Source organism: Nelumbo nucifera, chromosome 3 (genome assembly GCF_055504915.1).
Source record: "Nelumbo nucifera cultivar China Antique chromosome 3, China Antique-T2T, whole genome shotgun sequence".
NCBI classification, from domain to species: Eukaryota; Viridiplantae; Streptophyta; class Magnoliopsida; order Proteales; family Nelumbonaceae; genus Nelumbo; species Nelumbo nucifera.
In genome coordinates, this window is record NC_142651.1 from 66,969,336 (window position 1) to 66,989,446 (window position 20,111).

A 20,111-nucleotide genomic window follows, 5' to 3' on the forward strand; every position below is an offset into this window, starting at 1 on the left:
ATGAAGAAAGCTATGGGACGTAGGTTGTGAGATTAAAATTCATTCTTGCCAAGGGAATAGAATTATTCTTACTTTTTTTATAGAGCCACGCACGCCCCTACTGTGTATCCATCCCTAAGCCTTCTGATAATTATCTAATAGACAGTGCACATGTGATATCACGTGACTGCTTTTTTTCAACAATTTCTAGAATACTTATTTGTGGTCGAAAATGCTATTCTCAATTTGGGATGGAGATGAACCTTAGTTATTGGTGACCGGTTCTGCTATTGGTAGTCACTGGCAACAATACAGAGATGAAGACGAACCTTAGCTATTGGTAGTCACGTGAATAGGGAAGTTTTTTTGGGGCTAATTTTTAATCTTCTTTCATTGTAATTTGCTGATGGGGAGTTCAGACTTTTTATCTCCCCTTTATTGTAACTAAAGCTTCATAAATCTTAATAAAGTTTCTGTTATTGATAAAAAAAAAAAGATGTAACATTTTCTTGTGGAAAGATGATGCAAGGATTTGTCTCTGTGGAATTGGAGTTTGTAGAGTCTTCAGAATCAAACGGCTTGGCACACAAAGAGAAATGGTTTTGGGTTTGTGCAAAATCCCAAGTAAAACAAGTTTGTAATTAGTTGATTTGGTTCAATCTTAAAACGTTGAACCTCACCTTATTTTGTAGGATGCAGGTGGGTGTAATTAAATTCTCATGGATACCTTTGGTAAAAAATGTCTAGCATAGTGTAGGGAGCGTAACCATTAAAGGAGATAGGGCAGGGCCTCCTGGAAGCAAGGAAAGGTTATCTAGATGAAGTTGAAGCAGTAGTCCAATTAGAAAAGGATAATTTAGACAGAATGCCCGAATTTTACGATAAATTATTGAATCGTATAAAAAAAACTTGTGAATTAAATATGTATAATATGTTTTGGTAATGTTGCATAAACTTGTTAACATGTAATGATGAATATGATGAATCTGGGAGGATGCAATGATCAAACTGATAAATTTTCATGTTCTACTTTTAGACAACTACAACATTATAAAGCAGTTAACTTGATAGTTAGAATAGATTTATGTTGTGATTGATAATAAAAGGGCACTGTAACTATATTGAAATTTTGGATAATATCTCTATTTCACAAGACCATGCAAAACGTTCGTATTTGAAGATGCACTAACCACCATACTTTATTGGCACTTTTATCCATTTATTACCTCTCAGAAAGTAAAAGTTTGAACAACATACTTGAAATTATCCCCCACTTTATTTTTGTTAAATAAATTAGGATCAAATCCATTTACAAGTAGTCATACTTCTGCTCTAAATCATCTTTAATCATTCTGGTGAAAACACTCTTCTAGTGGCCTTTTATGGTGGAAACACCATGACTGATCTGAACACAAAAACTAACATTGCGATTGCATGGCCTAAAACGTTGACACAAGAAAATTCCAAATGTAGGATGTCCAAAGAATGAAATCTTCCTGTCATGTGCTAGTGCAGCATGTTAAGAAGAGCAGGGATCCAAGATGGGAAGAAGAGTTTCAGTTTATATTGGATGAACCACCCATTAAGAGAAATTTTTATTCATAAAAAAAATAGAGAAAATCAGTGTGAATAACACCCTCATCAATCAGCCTATCATATTTAGTTATGACCTCTTCACCAGCCTAAAATCAGCCTATACAAGTTGCTAAATCTGACTAAGGGCTTCTTCTGTTCTATGGTTGGAAAATGTGTGGCTTATCTCAGAACACACCATGCGTTCTGTAGGCTGTAGTGTGGTGTGTTTTTAATAGAATATGTTAATGTGTGACACATATAATATTGATCATGCATCAACACATACTTTCAATGTATATGTTATACGAGTCTCATTTTACAATTAATCAAAAGAAATTTTAAAATTAATATAAATAAATAAAACATCATAAAACCAATGTTTCAAAAACCAACTAGGAGGCTGAATCATTTTTTGCCTTCAAGTCATAGGTCATTAATTTGACAGTAAAAAAATAGTGGGGCAAGGCACCTCGGGGTTTGCTTACACATTTAGTGTGTAACCCATAACTTGGTCATGGGGTTGAACGGGTCAATGGTTCAACCAGGTTGACCAATTACCAAGTTTTAGTAGAACTGGACCCAATATCATAGCCAAGTGACTATTTGAACTAGGGTTGTAATAAAATTCGATCTGGATTGGATTCAACAAAATCTGAATCCGATCAGATTTGAAAAGTTAGTTACCTTTCAACTTTTATATATAATAAATTAATGTATATATAATATATTGAATTTATTATTATATAGTATAATATATAAAATATACTTTTATAATTTTAAATATAATTATATAAACTTTATATATTAAAATCAATAAATATTATAATATAATCGGATTGGATGGAGTCAAATATGAATATGACTCTGATCCAATTGTTAATCGGATGCAAATTGTAAAATCTGAGTCCGATTTGATTACATAAATACAACATCTGAATTCAAGATAAATTGAATCAAATGTCGATTGGGCCATGGAGTTTCATATATCATTGATAGGCCTAGTTCAAACGGTTCAACTAGATGGGTCAAAGATAGGTTGAAAACATTGTATAAAATAATTAAACATAATAAAAAATAAGATATTTCTCTTAAACTACCCCTACTGTTCATTAAATTGACAAACTGTACCTTTACTGTTTAGATATTGTTTTACGCTACCCGACAATTGACACGCCATTAAACACTAATAGAAAAAAATGAAATATCAAATTTGACTTTTACTATTCATCAAAATTTCAAAATAAAACTCAATTGACTGTAGACCGGTTCGTTGCTCTTCGTGAGAGAGGATGCCAGTGTTTCCGTCATCACTGTAAAAAACGATGGAACCATTCCCCTGTTCTCAGATGCATCCGCAGCTAGACTGCCATTGGAATCACAGATGGATGAATTCCAGTCTGGATCAATTTCACACAGATCAAACGAAGTGAAAGGCTTAGGAATTCTATGAATCGAGTAGATTAAGAAATAGGAATAAGTACTAAATTCTAGAAAATTTATAGTAGCAGTACTAATAATAACATCATAATAGTAATTGAAAACATAGAACATTGAGATTGAGGGTTTTATCATTTGTCCTCTAATTTCTTTCTTCTTCTGTTCTGTCCTTTTCTTTCTTCACTTCCCTCTCTCTCTCTCTCTCTCCAATCTAAAAAGCACCTCACGAAACCTCACTCCGAAGATCTTCCTCTTCTTCTCTTCTCTCTCCCTTTCCAGTCAACATTGCAAAGCAGAAAAGCAGATGCAGATTCATTGAGCCCTTGTGTTCTCGGCAAAACGATTGCAGATATGAAAGGAATCGATTTCTTCTGTTCCTCTCTAGCTTCAACCGCCATATGCGCAAGCATGGATCAACGGTCCATGGTTCGTCATGGTGGTCGAGCCATCGATCGCCACAAGCCTCCTTCCCTATTCATCTCAGTCCCAGGCTCCCAGCCACCCACGAAGCCTAAACCTTACCATCATCAAAAGAGTAGAAAGAGTTCTGCTACGCCCATTGATCTCAACTACCCCTCCGGGTTCCTCCAGATATCTCTTGAGTCATGACTCCTCCGCTTTCTTCGATGTCTTGTCGGATTTCGATCCACCCTCAGGCTGTAAACACCGATCAGCCTCTTGCTTTCAAACAATCTTCTTCAACTAGCTCTCATTACCAGGTTTGTTACGTCCCCCATCCCCATCTCTGTATTTCCATTGCTCTTCTTTGCTCGTTGTTGCCATTAATGATGACAATGCATGATTATGTTTATGAGGATGAGCTTAAAGAGATATTATGCAGGTTGTAGTTTTGAGGGTGTCATTGCACTGCAAGGGTTGTGAAGGGAAAGTGAGAAAACACATCTCCAAAATGGAAGGTAAATTAACCAAACATTTTATTACAGAAAGAACGATTCCTATGATGCTCTTCTTTTCTCAACTTTGTCTCAATGAAATATGAATGATCCCTGAAATCTGAATCTCCTGCTCTGTTGAGAACGAGACCTCCAAGCCAAGGCTGCTAGCTCTCTCTCTCTCTCTCTCGCTTTTTTAATTAGATTGCTGACAATATTGATGTGCTGGTGTTGTTGGATTTTGCGAATGTGAGCACGGGTGACATCATTCAACATAGATTTCGCGGCGAAGAAGGTAACTGTGGTCGGGGATGTGATGTCGTTGGGAGTGCTCCCCAGTGTCTCGAGAAAACAGAGGGGGGAGGGAAAGCTGAGAATATGAAAGTTACATTGGGTACCGGACAACAGTGGAGATCTGAGAGAAAAAAATGATCTTTTGTATTGTTTCTAATCTAACTCAGATCTAAGATAACCCTGATGACAACCACTGGAGATATCAACGGTAGCAAAGATCTGAAATAAAAAACTAGTCTGGAGATGAGCACGTATTTATACGACAAAGGAAAAGAAAAGGTGAGATCCAAAATAACTCAAATCGCCGCTGCTAAGAGTTGCAGCGGTGATGAAAGCCACCGGAGAGATCTCAAGACAAATACTAGTCTGAGCGGGTATTTATAGGACAAAGGAAAAGAAAAGATGGGATATGAGATAACCCAAATCACCGCTGTTAAGAATTGCAACGGGGATGGTTGGAGAGGGTAAACAGGGGAGGTGAGGTTGAAGAAGGAGAGAGAGAGAGAGAGATGTGAGATCCCCGCCCATTGCCGAGAGACCAGTTATGGTCGATTAGGTTCTGTGAACGGCCACCACCGCCTGCACAATTGCAACGGCAACATCTGCTACGGCTACCATGGCCGCTTGTATGGGCGGCCATTGCTTATAAGCACCAGTCCGAAGTAGCCTCTCCCATTGATGGTGAACCTCACTCCTCCATGTTTCTTGCATGGAACCTTGCAATATTAAAAGAAGAAACACCATGCATGAGCGAGTGCCAGTAGTCTAGCTATCGTCTGATATATATTGAAGAAGAGATCGAACGATGACTAACGAGTTAAAGTAAGAAGTAATCAAGAAGAAGAACAATCTTTGGTATAGAACTGGAACGATTCCACCTTGATAAATGCCAATTTTTTCCCATGCTGGTTGAGCCATATCGAAGTGCTGAAGCAGTGGGTTGCACCACCCGCCATCGTTATTGGGAAGAGCATAATTTGGAGGACAGAAATTAGTGGCCGTAACGTTGACAGACACCCCTTTCAAACATCACTGAGGATCCCTCTTATAACCGCAGATGATCTTATAGCATTGCCCTCATGAAGCCCCGTCATTAAACAAGTTGCCATACCCACAAGCTCCCCCTGTGACCAATCGTCGTCTCTTATAGATTCAGAAAATCGAAACAATCACGAAGAAACTAAAACAGCACAACCATAATGTGTGCTTGTTCTACTCCTTCTCAATCTCGGTGTCATAAGACCTCAACCAAGTAGCATTCATTCTCCCCGAATCCCTTATAGACTTGCCAAAACTCCATATTATGTTATCTTTCTAGTCGCCGGTGCTAGAATCCTCCCTCTGCTCCTTATTATCTTTCTTAAGTCTGCGTACAACAGCTTTGTCGTTGGCAACGACAACTCCACACCGGCTGATGCAACAATATAGGGAAAAGTACGAGCAGGCCCACTGCAGAAATCTGAACACCAGGCCAGGCCATACAGAATTTACAATTACTCTCTAATTCAACTTTTGAAATTATAAGACTGATTCCCATGCCATGTAAGCATCACACTTCTACTTAAGCTTTTCATGTGACGTGACAATTCTACTTGTATTACATGTCAGAATAACATTTATTTAAAATTTTATTTTGAAATTTACCCTTAAATTGCAGACTAAAATGACCCTCTTAGGGCCCACGACCATTGTTCTCTCCCGCCCTCCCTGTTCTTTCTCTTTCATTCTCTCACACTCGCAACTCTCTTCTCTTCGACTGCAGATGACTGAACTTCGGTTGCTCTTCCTCTCTCCTGTTCTCCCTCCTCGCTCTCACTCTATAACTCTCCCGTTCTCCCTCTGTCTCACCCTCATTCTCTCTCTCTCTCTCCTAGTCTCCCTCCCCCTCTATCGCTCTCCTGCTCTCCCTCTGTCTCGTTCTCCCTCTCCCTTTGTCGCCCCCACTTTCTCCCGTTCTCGCCCCCCTCAGTCTTGCTCTCCCTTTGTGGCGCCCTCACCCTCTCCCTTTATCAGTCTTTCCCGTTCTCCCTCTGTCTCGCCGCCATTCTCTCTCTCTCTCTCCCGATCTCCTCCCCCTCTATCGCTCTCCTGCTCTCCCTTTGTCTCCTTCTCCCTCTCTTCTGTTCTCCCTCCTCGCTCTCACTCTATAACTCTCTCCCGTTCTCCCTCTGTCTTGCCCCCATTCTCTCTCTCTCTCTCTCCCAGTCTCTCTCCCCATCTATCGCTCTCCTGCTCTCCCTCTGTCTCGTTCTCCCTCTACCTGTAAATTTTTAGGTAGCATTGTGCTTTTTTCACTTTTATTCCTGTCTCAATTTATACCAAGTGAAGGCCCATCTTAACAGTTATTGTTTCTTGCGCAACATTTGTCACTGCTCCATCATTTTGTTTGCCTTATCCATCAAACTAAAGTTTTGGCCAATACATTGAGGCCTTCCCTAACCGGAGGAAATTATCATTTTGAACACTTGTGCCACTAATAGGTATTTGACAATTTCTTTGTATGATATTTTAATTTGTTATTGTCAATCAAAAAGTCATTTCAAATAAATTTGATTTTTGGTTCTCTTTACATTTCTATCACAGTAAATAGGCTATCATTTTTATATAAAAAAAATTGTTAAGTTGTGTTTGATGTTGATTCATTCCTGTTGAATGTGCATTAGAGAACGAGTGTACAATAGTTTACACATGGAAAAGAAGATCAAGAAAGTGTGTGTTTGTAAAATTTCTTGTATGAAAGGTCAATTTACTTTGGTTATGAAAATGTCTCTCCAAAATTAAGATGATAGTTTAGTGATAATCACTCATAACAAGCATTAATAATCACATATTGTTTTGTTGTAGACTCTAGGAGGGTGTTTGCCTTCTCAGCATGCTATTCAAATTCATTTTATAAAGAGCCAAATTCAGTTAATGAAAAACATTAGTTTGTAAGTTGAATGTCCTCAAATCAAAGATAGTAATTAGGTGATGGTTACTAGGTTGGCACATTTGGCACCTTATTTGCCAAGGGGCCAATAAGATTTGTTTTTTTTTTTGTTGAAGAATAAGATAAAATTCATTAGGATGGTGATAATCCATAAAAAATTCCAAAAGCCCAACTTTGATCTCACAGATCCCATACTAATACCCATAGAACTGGATGGCAAAATCTTATCATATTTTCTCTTAACAACCTCTATCACAGTCCAAGAAACAAACCAAAATATTCTTTTATTGTCACAAGATCTTGCTACACTTAACCAAATATTCCTTAACCAATATGTGTAGCAGTCCACATTTAATTCATTACCTAGAAATATTAAATCAAACTGCAAAAAGGGTAATGAATATTTGGTTCTTGGTTAAGTGTACATCTTAACCAAAAGCCCTTGAGATGTCACCCTTGAATGCCCTGTGTACACTTAACCAAAAGTCCAACTTTGAGAGAAGGTGAAGTATAATGTATTAACTGAAAAAAGAGTATGTGTATGACCCTCTTCTCCTCTGTATCCAGTCTACCACTACCAAGTTGCTGAATGATTCCAAAGAGAGCCTTTATATATATGTAGGAAGCCTATAGTTGAGTTTGGTTTCTTTTAGAAAAATTAATTCATTAATTATAAAGCATAAGGGCATGTAATGAGCTGATGCCATAAAATACAATTAACCTTGCCTTCTCTCTCTTTCTCTTGAAAAAAAAGTATCAAGGGCATGTAACAGACCATGACAGAGGTTATAGGCTTTTTGTGTTCTTGGTTAAGTGTACACAGGGCATTCAAGGGTGTATGGATTTTCTCCTTTTCACAAGATGGACCTTTCTTTTGTTGACTCATTTTTGTATATTCCCATTATACAGGCTCTCATTGTACATGGGATGTTATTTATGTTTTTCCTCATACTTTAATATAATTCAATACCTTAACCTGTTTCAAAAAAAAAAAAAAAAAAGTAGACCATGACAAAGGCCTCAACTTAAAAGGCTATGATCGAGCTGATTCCATTCTCCCGTCAAGCTGAAGCAAATCTTAGCTCAATCAAGCAAAATGGCTTACCTTTTAAAAGGTGCAAATTCATTCTGTGATGTTGTGCACTCTAGATTTTGGTAAAATTTAAACTTCTCATGTTTTACTAACAACCAAGAAGTGAGAAATTCATATTTCCCAAAATAACCATTTCCAAAATATTCTACATCCAACCAAATACAACCAGCTATTTGCGTATTGGACAAGATTCTGAGAATGGATCCAGTAAGTTGGAAGATATTACTTAAAGGATGCATCCATTGTATGCCTTGAGGGTGGGAAATCAATTGGCAATGGCCTCCTTCCTTTCCCCTTTGCAAAACATAGCATGAAGCTTTCTGCTTGTTGGGGTTTCCTGGGTGCTACAAGTGAGTAGTCATGAGATACTTCATAGTAAGTGATATGGTGGTCCAAGTGCAAGTAGATATAATTGAGAATAACTCTATTTGCATCTGGAACATGACAAAGAACTCCTCTAACATTTTCTTTTATTTTTATCTTGAACAAAATCCAAGAACTTTATTGATATGTAATACAAGAATACACTAGTCTAGTTTACCCAAGGAAAACTAGCCCTGAAACCTCTCGAAGGAGAAGGCCACCGAATGAATAACACCTTTTAACATCTTTTGTTTGAAAAGATAATGAAAGAACTTCATAATAACAATAACAATAACAATAATAATAATAGATGTAGATAAACAATGAATAATGGCTCTTAGATACTAAATATAGAAGCAAGATAATTGCAAAACTTTGACTAGAGAATAAAGATAGAACACAATGCAATGCTATTTTTTTGGGTGGAGTTTAAATATAAGTTGTTGGAAGATCTTACCATAGAGGTGAAGAGACAAATTATCTCCATGGATATAATCTACAGGTACCAGCCTTTCTTGCTCCCTGGGCCCCCAATAGCATTTCTTGGACTCTGGACATGCCTCTCTTCCCTTGGGTAAAGCAAACACTGCAGTTTCAGCCACAAACTCTTTCTTCCCAGACAATGGCCTTGCATTTGATGTCAACAAGTGATCATTTGAAAAGTCAATGAAGCTGGAGAGGGTTCAATGTTTCTAGATTTAATATCTCTTCCCATTGTTTGGCCATTCATTTTACTTTTTCTAGGAAATTGTTGGAACTGCCCATGATAATAAACCAGTAAAACAAAAGCAATCATCAAAGTGGCACTTACAGAGGCAATAATAAATGCTACTCTGATATTAGATTTTGAACTGTGATGTTGCCCCTTACCATTAAAACTCATGGGGCTATTGCTCTGTGAAGGCATAGTATTTGCAAAGATTAGTAGCGTATTTCCATGATGAAATGAAGTATTTGGAAAATGCACCAATTTTTTAGGAACTTGTCCTGATAGATAATTATAAGACACATTAAAATCCTTTAGACTAGATGGAAGCCCGTCAGGGATCTTACCATTGAAATTATTATTGGATAAGTCAAGGTACTCTAAACCATTAAGCTTGCTCATTGCACTTGGTATCTCTCCTGACAAGCTATTCCTTGCCAGATTTAGCAACCTAAGCTTCCCTAACTTACCTAGCTCAGAAGGCAAGGAACCTGTCAATGAATTACCAGAGAAATCAAGTGACTCCAACTGCGAATAAGAAGGTAAAACCAATAACTCTGTTGTCCTTGAGCCTTGAAGAGTAATATTTCCCATGAAATTATTTCCTGAAGTATTCAAGTTTATCAATGACAATGAAGTGAAGAAACTACTTGGAATGGGCCCAGTAAGTTCATTTGAGGTGAGATCAACTATAGCTAATCTTGGATAGGTCCCAAATTCAATAAGTAGGTCACCTCTTAAAGAATTATTCATGATCTTAATAGAAGACAATCTCTAAAATTGATAAGTAAGGTTTGGAAAGGTTCCAGACAATGCATTTGAACTCAAATCAATGATCTCTAAAGTATCTCCCTAGCTTTGCATAATAGATATATCACCAGAGAGACCATTTTTGCTAAAATCCACCATCACACATTTTCCAAGAGTAGAAGGCAATGGGCCTGAGAGCATATTTGATGAAAGATTTAAAAATTTCAGAGTAGTGGAATTAATTCTATGAATCAAACATGAAAAAAGGGGAAAGTTTATACAATTGGTTTTATCTCAAGCTGATATACTTGGCACTATAAATTCTTCATTATTTCCTTGTGTATATATACTTGTTCTAACTGACCTTGATTATTTTCTACAGATATTTACAATGCAAGATGCAAGTATACACTAGAAATAGTATCACCCATTTGGTGAAGTTTATACAATTGGTTTTATCTCAAGCTGATATACTTGGCACTATGAATTCTTCATTATTTCCTTGTGTATATATACTTGTTCTAACTAACCTTGATTATTTTTTGTAGATATTTACAATGCAAGATGCAAGTATACACTAGAAATAGTATCACCCATTTGGTGAAGTTTATTTCATCACTTAACTTGTCTAGCCATAAGGGTGTTGAAGATGTCATGGGACAAACACCATTTGCACATTTTCTTGACTTCCCAGATGTAATGTCTGAGAAGTCACTTCTATCTGCACTTGTGAATTGTTGAGACATGCAGTCAGCTTCGTTTAGGTTAGGGAGAAAGCTTGTCACATTCACGACATCTGATGTAGTTTTGATTTTGGGTTTGCCTACGAAAGGCAATTTTGTAGATTTGTACATGGCTCCACATACATTACATTTACAAACCAAAATCTTTGGAAAAAAGGTGATACAATGGGGTGATTTAGAAGAAAAAATTATGGAGTTGTTAGGAAACAAGAAAGTAGAAAGGAAATATGTCCCAAAGTTGTTTATTGTCTATATATTGGGTCAATTCCTTTTTACAAAGACCTGCTATAGCATTGACTGTAAATGGTTTGAGTACGCTGATAAGCTTGAAAAATTAAGAGATTATGATTGGGCTGGTGTTGTTCATAGGGAGCTACTAAATAGTTTGAATGAACTCTTTATGTCAATGATGAAGGAGGCACCACCCAAATCTGGGTGGCTACGTAGTTGTACTACTATATTCATCGTAATTTTATATTTTGTATAAAAATTAATTCTATTTAACAAACCTTGTATGCTAATGTTGAGTGAGTTCTTATCTTGTCACCTGCAAATTTGGTTGTTTGAACATTCCATTGTATGGATTCCTTCCATGATGGATGCATTTCCAAGAATTACAAAATGGTCTAGCACCACTTATTCTAAAACATTTTGTGCTTCATTTTTTTAAGGTTCTTCAAATTTTAGTTCCTACCTCTAGTGAAGAAGTGGCTTTGTTGGATGGTGAAGAAGATGAGGAGGAAGGAGCCTCCTCAAATTAGGAATTGGTTTTGGAAATTATAAGTCTTAAGTCAAAGGTTGCACAATTAACCGAGGAGAACATTTATCTTCGGTCCTTATTACCATCACAAGTATGGGAAGAAAAACAATGTGATGAAGAAGATCAACCTGACGAAGGTGGTAGGAAGATTCTCTCCAGGCAAGAAAGAAAGAAAGCTCTTATTTTCTGTTCACCATTTGTTAACGCATGAGCAAAAAGGATTGAGAAAATGCACACGATTGATGTAGATAGTACAACATCACCATCAAATAAGGAGGTATATTTCCATATTGTATCTATTAAATATGATGGATTGGCAAAACAAAGTTTAACAACCTAGCAACATTTTATATTTCAGGTCATCAATGGAAAGAGATTATGGAGATCCTGCAACTTCAAATGCCAGTTATTTAAAAGTCGACAATAAACTATTAGACGGTTTCTATCAGCTCCAATTACTAGGTTGATTACACATGCATTAGACATAGGTAAATAGAACACCCCTAATTTATCGAGTTATTAATACAGTTTCCACATATGCAGTGAAATTATTTGGACTGATGGAACCAATAGCTTAGTCGGGGTACACTTGTACTCACTATTTGATGGTGGTCTGATATGGGATGATGTATGTAACTCTTGCAGTAGATTTTTTTCACCTATAATAACTATATATTTGTTATAATTTGTATATAACTATTGGGCTGCCTTTATTTTTTTTGTAGGCCATAAATGTGTATGGATGTCTTTTAATTGAAAGGGAGCGACAAAAATTGGGTAATGCTGAATGTGAGAGGTTCTTATATATTAGCACATTTGCACAGGTAATGGGTTTTAACAATTTTTATTTCATTTATTATGTAATCATATATTGAATAATCTATTTTTTCTCTTTTCAAATGCATATACCAGGAAATGGTTAAAACGGGTGATGATGCTGCAATAGAGCCCTATATTGGCCATCTTCTGAGGCAACGGTATAGCAAAGTATTTATACCCTTGCAAAGTAATGGGCATTGGCATCTTTTGGTAATAAACGGAGATAGCAAAAGCATTGAATGGTATAGTTCAATCCAGTATGCTATATACAAGCAATTTTCTAGAACAATGGTATGCGTATATGCACTGCAATATTTTCATGTGCAAGTGTTTTTATATTAATCCATAATCATCATTGACTTTGTAATCAATATTTGTTTTAGTCCAATTACTACAGGAGTAAATTCTTAGGAGTGGGGTTTACAAACAAATGGGGATTTAAAGTATGCAAGGATGCTCCATCCCAACATGCCAATGGGTATGATTATCACGTTGTTTACCATCAGTATTTATTATACTGATATATATTTTAAGTATTGCAAAGTACTTTCGCCATACGCGTTGTGTAGGACCGAATGTGGGCTTTTTGTAAAGAAGTACATGGATTGTTTATGTCGAAATGCCACATGGGATTTTGCCTTCAATGATACAATAATTTTACGGTGGAAGATTGGTGAACAAATATTGCAATCCCATCTAGAGTAAACCATCACTAGCTCATTCATGTCATCCACCCATCTATACAGCTGTGTGTGTTACAACGGAATAGTGTATTAATTATATTAATTATCTGTGATATATTACTTGTGGTGTATGAGTTACACCAATATGGTTTGGAACTTTTTCCATTTGCTTTTCTATCGACACCAATTAATTCTTAGATAGAGATGGTGCAAAACTTGGTTACATCTTATCAATATTGCTATAAAGGCATGTGGTGTTATTGAGGCTTGAGTTAGAAAGATTGAGACCCTTTCTTGTTCATAGTGTTTAACTAGTGAACTTTATATTAGATGAGTCTGAATAGATAGTGAACTTTATATTAAATGAGTTTGAATACTATATTAGACATCAAAACTAAATGCATAAGAACCTTCATTCTTAAACTTATAAGCATTATAAGCTAGTAGATGGGCATATCAGTTTGACAGTCTAGATAGTATGTACATACTCAAAATATTTAATTAGGTTCAGAGTGAAATCATTAAAATTCTTCATAGACCAGCCCACCTCCATGTTTTCGATAGTTGCATCTGTAATACTAGTAGAGTTGCAAAAAACCATCATATGTTTTGCTCTCAATCTCTTGGCTTTCATTAAACCATCAATTACAACCCTTCATTTAGATTGAGCTGCAACCGATTCTTCTTCTGTTTGTATAGACAGAAGACATGTCTTCATACATTATCATAAAAGTTATACCTCCTATTAGATTCTTCTTTTTTTTGGCATCTCATATCAGTCTTATTATAATTAGAAACTTTTCCAATAACAATTGTACCTCCTACCTTTAGTAGGTGAGATAATTTAACAAGAAGAACTTGCTGGTTGAGGTTGATGGGGACCCAAACGGGATCTTTCACCTGCATAACCTATATTCATGTCTTTATTCACACAAGCCCAAGTTGTTGATCTGTTAAGTTTGCTTCAATACCAAACAACTAACCTTTCATCTTATGGACTAATTTCAGATACAACCCATCTACAAACAACCGAGTATTAGGTTATGAAAGTTAATTTGATATGCTAATGGATATCATTCAATGCAATTCATATACATGCTTGTTGTACTTTATTTTGTGCCTTGCTGAATTATGTACTAATTCATTTCTCTGTATTAGTTGTAAAGAAAGATTGGAAACTAGTTTTAGCTGCTCATATATTGATGCTAATTAATTTTTATTGGTCACAGGTGGTGGTGCTCTTTGGAATGTATAAAGTGATTTGGAAATGGAGCTTCAATCTACCAACAAAACTTTGTTCTTCCCGATGGAGGTGGATGCAAAAGCAATATCATACTTTCAGATGTACTATTTATTTTGATCTCCCTTAATGGCGAATAAAGATAATGTTCGATGTTTTTTGGATAGGCATATCATATCTACTAGGGATGATTTGTTGAATTTATTTTGCTAAATTCATATGTATAGTAATTACTGTAAATACCAAAAAAAATTGTTATAAGGACTATTATGGTGCTGGTTAAATATTTTTGGATGATGGAGTTATTACTCACTTGCAGTGTTTTCGACAATGGCGTGATTGTTAATTCCACATTAGACTACGATTCAATATTGTCTTGGTGGGCTAAAATGTCCAACTTGATATATATTTATGTAGATGGATGTGAAGTGCTGAATGAAAAAAGTAAGACATGAGACCATGCTCCCCACCTCCTAAATGAACATTTATCAAACAAGGAGGTTATGTAGGTGGATGTGATGGCTTGATGGGCTAAAATGCCCAACTTCATTCACGTAATGGTCATACGTGCCTTAACAACCACCTTAGTAAAGATTTACCAAGATGGAATTCGAGGTGTTGGTTAAGTTTATCTGAGAGAACATATCATCCGCAATTGGAACATTTGTTTCGTATGAATTAACTAATAACAAATGGTGAAATAGTGTATATTATTATGTGTTTACCCTTTCCTTAATAACCATTTTCCAAGGACCACATATTATTGAAATTTACCAGGTTGGCTCATATGACCACAAGTTGTCAAATAGCCATCTAGCAATAGATATTGATCATTGCATCAGCTACCCCCATCTCTCAGTGGCCACGAAGAAGAGTAACTAAATAATTTTGTTGGTAGTGCCCCATCCCGGTTATCCTAATCCCATTCAATGAAAAGAAAGCTTTGCTGATGTTGGGGAGGAAGCAGTTGAATTCACCATAGTGGAAACAAAGAAAGGCACTATGGTGAACGAAAACTGACTCTTAAGGTGCAACCATTTGATTATATTCCACTTTACTGACCTCTACTGCAATAAGCAAAAAAGGTAAGCAAAAAACAAGTTTATATAGTTGAACTACAACTTTGATTTCAAAAAAAAAATCTAGAATTTGACATAAAAATTGTGGTCTAATTTTGGTGTTTTACAATGTGAATGTTTTTTCTTTCACTTGTTTTTGAAATTGACACATTGGCAAAAAACCAAACATTAGTTCTTGAACCTTGTCTTTATTTGGAAAAGCAAGAACAAGTTGGTTTTGTTCCGAAAACAATTCATGTTTTTGAAATCATCAAAATACTGGTTTTTAGACAAAGACAATTCTTGGAATACAGATATTGTATAATTTATAAGATATACTTTTTAAATCTCTTGATTTTTTAAGGCAAAAAAGATCATTCTATTAGCTTATGAACGTGATGTACATGAAGACTCATATTCAGTATATAGGGCTCTTTCAGCTCTTTGACAAGTTGCATAAGGTAGAGCATGGGATAGTTGGTTCTTTTCTCTATTGACACATAATATTTGCATCCAAAAAAATACTTAACTAGTATATACACTACAATATGTTGATTTGACTACTAATGAGGCATCAGAGTAGGGCAAAATAATGTTGAGTCTTTGATTTTTAGAGTGCATCATGTTTAGATTCCTAATGAGGAAAAGCACAAAACTGTATAAGTGGTGTTAGGATCCTGGATTTATTTTCCTTCAGGTTGATGGTTCTAAAAGTATCTTGACTTTTAAGGGATCAACCACTATTTACTAGCACCCAAGAAGATGCAAGGTTTGAGTGACAAGTGATTCTATGTTTAATTTATACTATAGATTATGCTGCTTGCAGATTCTTGGTAACAACTTTATGCTATCCAAATACCCGTATTATCAAATTGATAATGGGATTGAATATGCTATTACTTAGTTAAAATTAACTTTTAAGGGATCAACCCAAAAGTTGGTGCAAGTTTCTCACCTGATGGCACAATAGACATGTTTCTAAAGAAAGATCAAAATCAGAGGTACAAGAGGGTTCTAAAAGCTAGTGTTTTCACTGCTAATTCTAAGTTCTATTTTTGGCACAACTTGCAAAATATTACACCACTACTTACAAAAAATACAATTACTACACAAAAAATTCAAAGTGTAAGACATTTACAGTACCAAACACAAGACATAAACATGTACCTGTGCTTATAATACTTGGGAATGCATCCAACTAATCGATTGCAGCTCGACAGGTGCATCGGTAGTGACCACTTTCTTCACACCGACTACAATGGATTTCCCTCCTTTCAATTGGTTGTGATTCAATTCTTTTAGTCATTAATTTGCATGAGAACTTGGTTGAGTTTCAACATTAATTTGCTCTATGTCATTCCAAAACACATGCACCTTTGCACTCTCATTATTATACTCCAACAGATTTGAAAGGTCACATGGCCCATTTAACGGCAAGAATCATGTTTTGTTGAGATGTGTTGTATAATGTAAGCTCACGCTATTAGCATGAACCTTCAAACCACCACACACTTCATCAACAAATTCATTAAAATCTGTTTGACTGTCAACACGAACCCCAATTATATTATCCTCAAAAGTGCAATAACATAATAAGACATTGTGTGGAGTTGTTGCCATTTCTACACAATAAACAATATGAAAACCTTGTCATAAATCAGAATAAATACATGAACATATAAATTTAAATAAAGAGGTTATGGGATCTTGTAAATATTACGAATCATGTATCTAATTTTATCACTGTGAATTATTCAACCCATATTAATCTTTTATCCCATTTAAATAAAGACATGACCATACTCTGCATTTTAGCATTTGCTTTCTCTTCAAATATGATTTCTAAGGTAGATAATTTATAAATTGGAAAGGAAAATCACTATCATCATTTCTTTTATTTCTTTAATATATAATTTATACATGCTCTGTATTTTGCCAGAGACGGGGCCAAATGTGCCAACTTGGTAAGCATCATCTAACTTGGTAAAATTTTACTAGGATATAATTAAAATGACAATTTGAAATATAATGGCATGCAAAAGCCATAGAAAAGAAGCAAGATCTTGTGACAATAAAGGAATATTTTGGTTTGTTGCTTGGACTGTGATAGAGGTTGTTTAGAGAAAATATGATAAGATTTTGCCATTCGGTTCTACGGGTATTAGTATGGGATCCGTGAGATTAAGGTTGGGCTTTTGGAATTCTTTATTGATTATCACCATCCTAATGTATTTTCTCCTAATGAATTTCATCTTATTCTTCAACAAAAAAAAAATAAATCTTATTGGCCCCTTGGCAAATAAGGTGCCAAATGTGTCAACCTAGTAACCATCACCTAACTTGGTAAAAATTTACAAAAATGGAGTTAAAATGACTATTTTAATATAAAGACATCCGAAAGCCTTTGGAAACAAACAATGTCTTTTGACAATAAAATAATACCTTGGTTTGTATTACCGGACTGTGATGGAGGTTCTTTGGAGAAAAAAAATTATCAGATTTTGCTAGAGATGGGGCCAAATGTGCCAACCTGGTAAGCATCATCCAACTTGGTAAAACTTTACTAGGATATAACTAAAATGACAATTTGAAATATAATGGCATGCAAAAGCCATAGAAAAGAAGCAAGAACTTGTGACAATAAAGGATTATTTTGATTTGTTGCTTGGGCTGTGATAGATGTTGTTTAGAGAAAATATGATAAGATTTTGTCATTCGGTTCTACGGGTATTAGTATGGGATCCGTGAGATTAAGGTTGGGCTTTTGGAATTCTTTATTGATTATCACCATCCTAATGTATTTTCTCCTAATGAATTTCATCTTATTCTTCAACAAAAAAAAAAATAAATCTTATTGGCCCCTTGGCAAATAAGGTGCCAAATGTGTCAACCTAGTAACCATCACCTAACTTGGTAAAAATTTACAAAAATGAAGTTAAAATGACTATTTTTAATATAAAGACATCCGAAAGCCTTTGGAAACAAACAATGTCTTTTGACAAAAAAATAATACATTGGTTTGTATTATCGAACTGTGATGGAGGTTCTTTGGAGAAAAAAGATTATCACATTTTGCTAGAGACGGGGCCAAATGTGCTAACCTGGTAAGCATCATCTAACTTGGTAAAACTTTACCAGGATAGAATTAAAATGACAATTTGAAATATAATGGCATGCAAAAGCCATAGAAAAAAAGCAAGATCTTGTGACAATAAAGGATTATTTTGGTTTGTTGCTTGGGCTGTGATAGAGGTTGTTTAGAGAAAATATGATAAGATTTTGTCATTCGGTTCTACGGGTATTAGTATGGGATCCGTGAGATTAAGGTTGGGCTTTTGGAATTCTTTATCACCATCCTAATGTATTTTCTCCTAATGAATTTTATCTTAATCTTCAACAAAAAAAAACAAATCTTATTGGCCCCTTCGCAAATAAGGTGTCAAATGTGTCAACCTAGTAATCATCACCTAACTTGGTAAAAATTTACCAAGATGGAGTTAAAATGATTATTTTTAATATAAAGACATTCAAAAGCCTTTGGAAACAAACAATGTCTTTTGACAATAAAATAATACCTTGGTTTGTATTATCGGACTGTGATGGAGGTTCTTTGGAGAAAAAAGATTATCAAATTTTGCCAGAGACGGGGCCAAATGTGCTAACCTGGTAAGCATCATCTAACTTGGTAAAACTTTACCAAGATAGAATTTGATGGAGGACGATTTGGCCCGACCCACGAAATGGCGACACGTGGACACTGACTCAACAAAAGCGACAGCTCAGCATTGTGGCCCAGTACAACCAAGTAACAGACCCATAAGGCAGCTCGCTACATCGTAGCACGCAAAAGGAGGAGCTCACCACAACGCGAGCTCCGGGTTCCCCGAGCTACTTCTAAAGGGATATTCCGAGGCAACTTTAGCTCGCAAGAAGAAAACTAGCTCGTCCGAGCTCCCAAGCAAACAAGTCATCTCGAGGACCAATTCTACTAAGGGTACTCTTGAAGTATTCCAAGCTTGCTGCAAAGTAGCTCGCGAATGGGCCGTACGAGCATTCCTCAGGAAGCTTCTATTTGACAGGCCGTACCGATCAGACTACACCACATCCCTTATTGACGGCGTAGTCCCTGTCCTTTTGACAGTCTACACCCACGTCTCTTAGAAGGCGGAGGCATACCTGTCACTTTGGAGACGTGTCACTCACCCGGGCGAGGAGTACGTCACAACGGCCACCTGCGCAGCCCTGGCAGGTAACAGCTGTGGCAGGGGCCTAGTGGCGGTTATGCCCGATCTAACAAGAATGCCCCTATAAAAGCCCTCAGGGCAAAAGAGAAACTTCTTCTGGAGACCTCTAATCTCTCAAGTATAGTGATAAAGCACGACCTACACTCTTAGCTACCGACTCTTCTTTTCCTTCTTTCTTGCGTTCTAACTTAAGCATCGGAGTATTCCCACCGGGTAAAATCCCCAGGAATCCTTCCTTTCCATCTTCTCAGGTGTCATCCGTTGCCAACAAGGGGTCAGTCAGCAGCCAGCTAGGAGTGCACAAATCGTGCCGCATCATTTGGCGTTGTTTGTGGGAAACGCTTCTAAAAGCCTTACTCTAAAATTTCACAGTTCTTTCTTCTTTGAAAACTCAGCACTCATGGCTTCCTCAAGCAATGCCGGATGTAGCATGGAGATGGATAACACCAGGGAACAACCCTAGGTTCCCATAGTCTGCATTGGGCAGTTCACCATTCCCCTCTCGGTGGACGGAGTCCCCAGCCTGAACATGCCGCGAGCAATGG

The 20,111-nt window shown here is 36.4% G+C and overlaps 1 protein-coding gene across 1 annotated transcript; it reads left to right on the forward strand.

Annotated features, from left to right (window-relative positions):
• Window positions 1-2,891: 2,891 nt before the first annotated feature.
• On the forward strand, window positions 2,892-4,266 carry LOC104589680 (uncharacterized). The gene is made up of 4 exons (XM_088900378.1): window positions 2,892-3,593; window positions 3,711-3,738; window positions 3,833-3,908; window positions 4,139-4,266. Exons 1-4 carry the CDS (start codon window positions 3,343-3,345, stop codon window positions 4,264-4,266), a joined length of 483 nt encoding a protein of 160 aa, XP_088756504.1. The 5' UTR covers window positions 2,892-3,342.
• Window positions 4,267-20,111: the final 15,845 nt, after the last annotated feature.

What these genes read in the sequence shown, in the direction of transcription:
- LOC104589680 (XM_088900378.1), top strand. Translation starts at nt 3,343, where the DNA reads ATGAAAGGAATCGATTTCTTCTGTTCCTCTCTAGCTTCAACCGCCATA. An exon ending in TTCCTCCAGATATCTCTTGA is followed by an intron (nt 3,594 to 3,710) that starts GTCATGACTCCT and finishes TCTCATTACCAG; the next exon opens with GTTTGTTACGTCCCCCATCC. An exon ending in ACACATCTCCAAAATGGAAG is followed by an intron (nt 3,909 to 4,138) that starts GTAAATTAACCA and finishes TGCGAATGTGAG; the next exon opens with CACGGGTGACATCATTCAAC.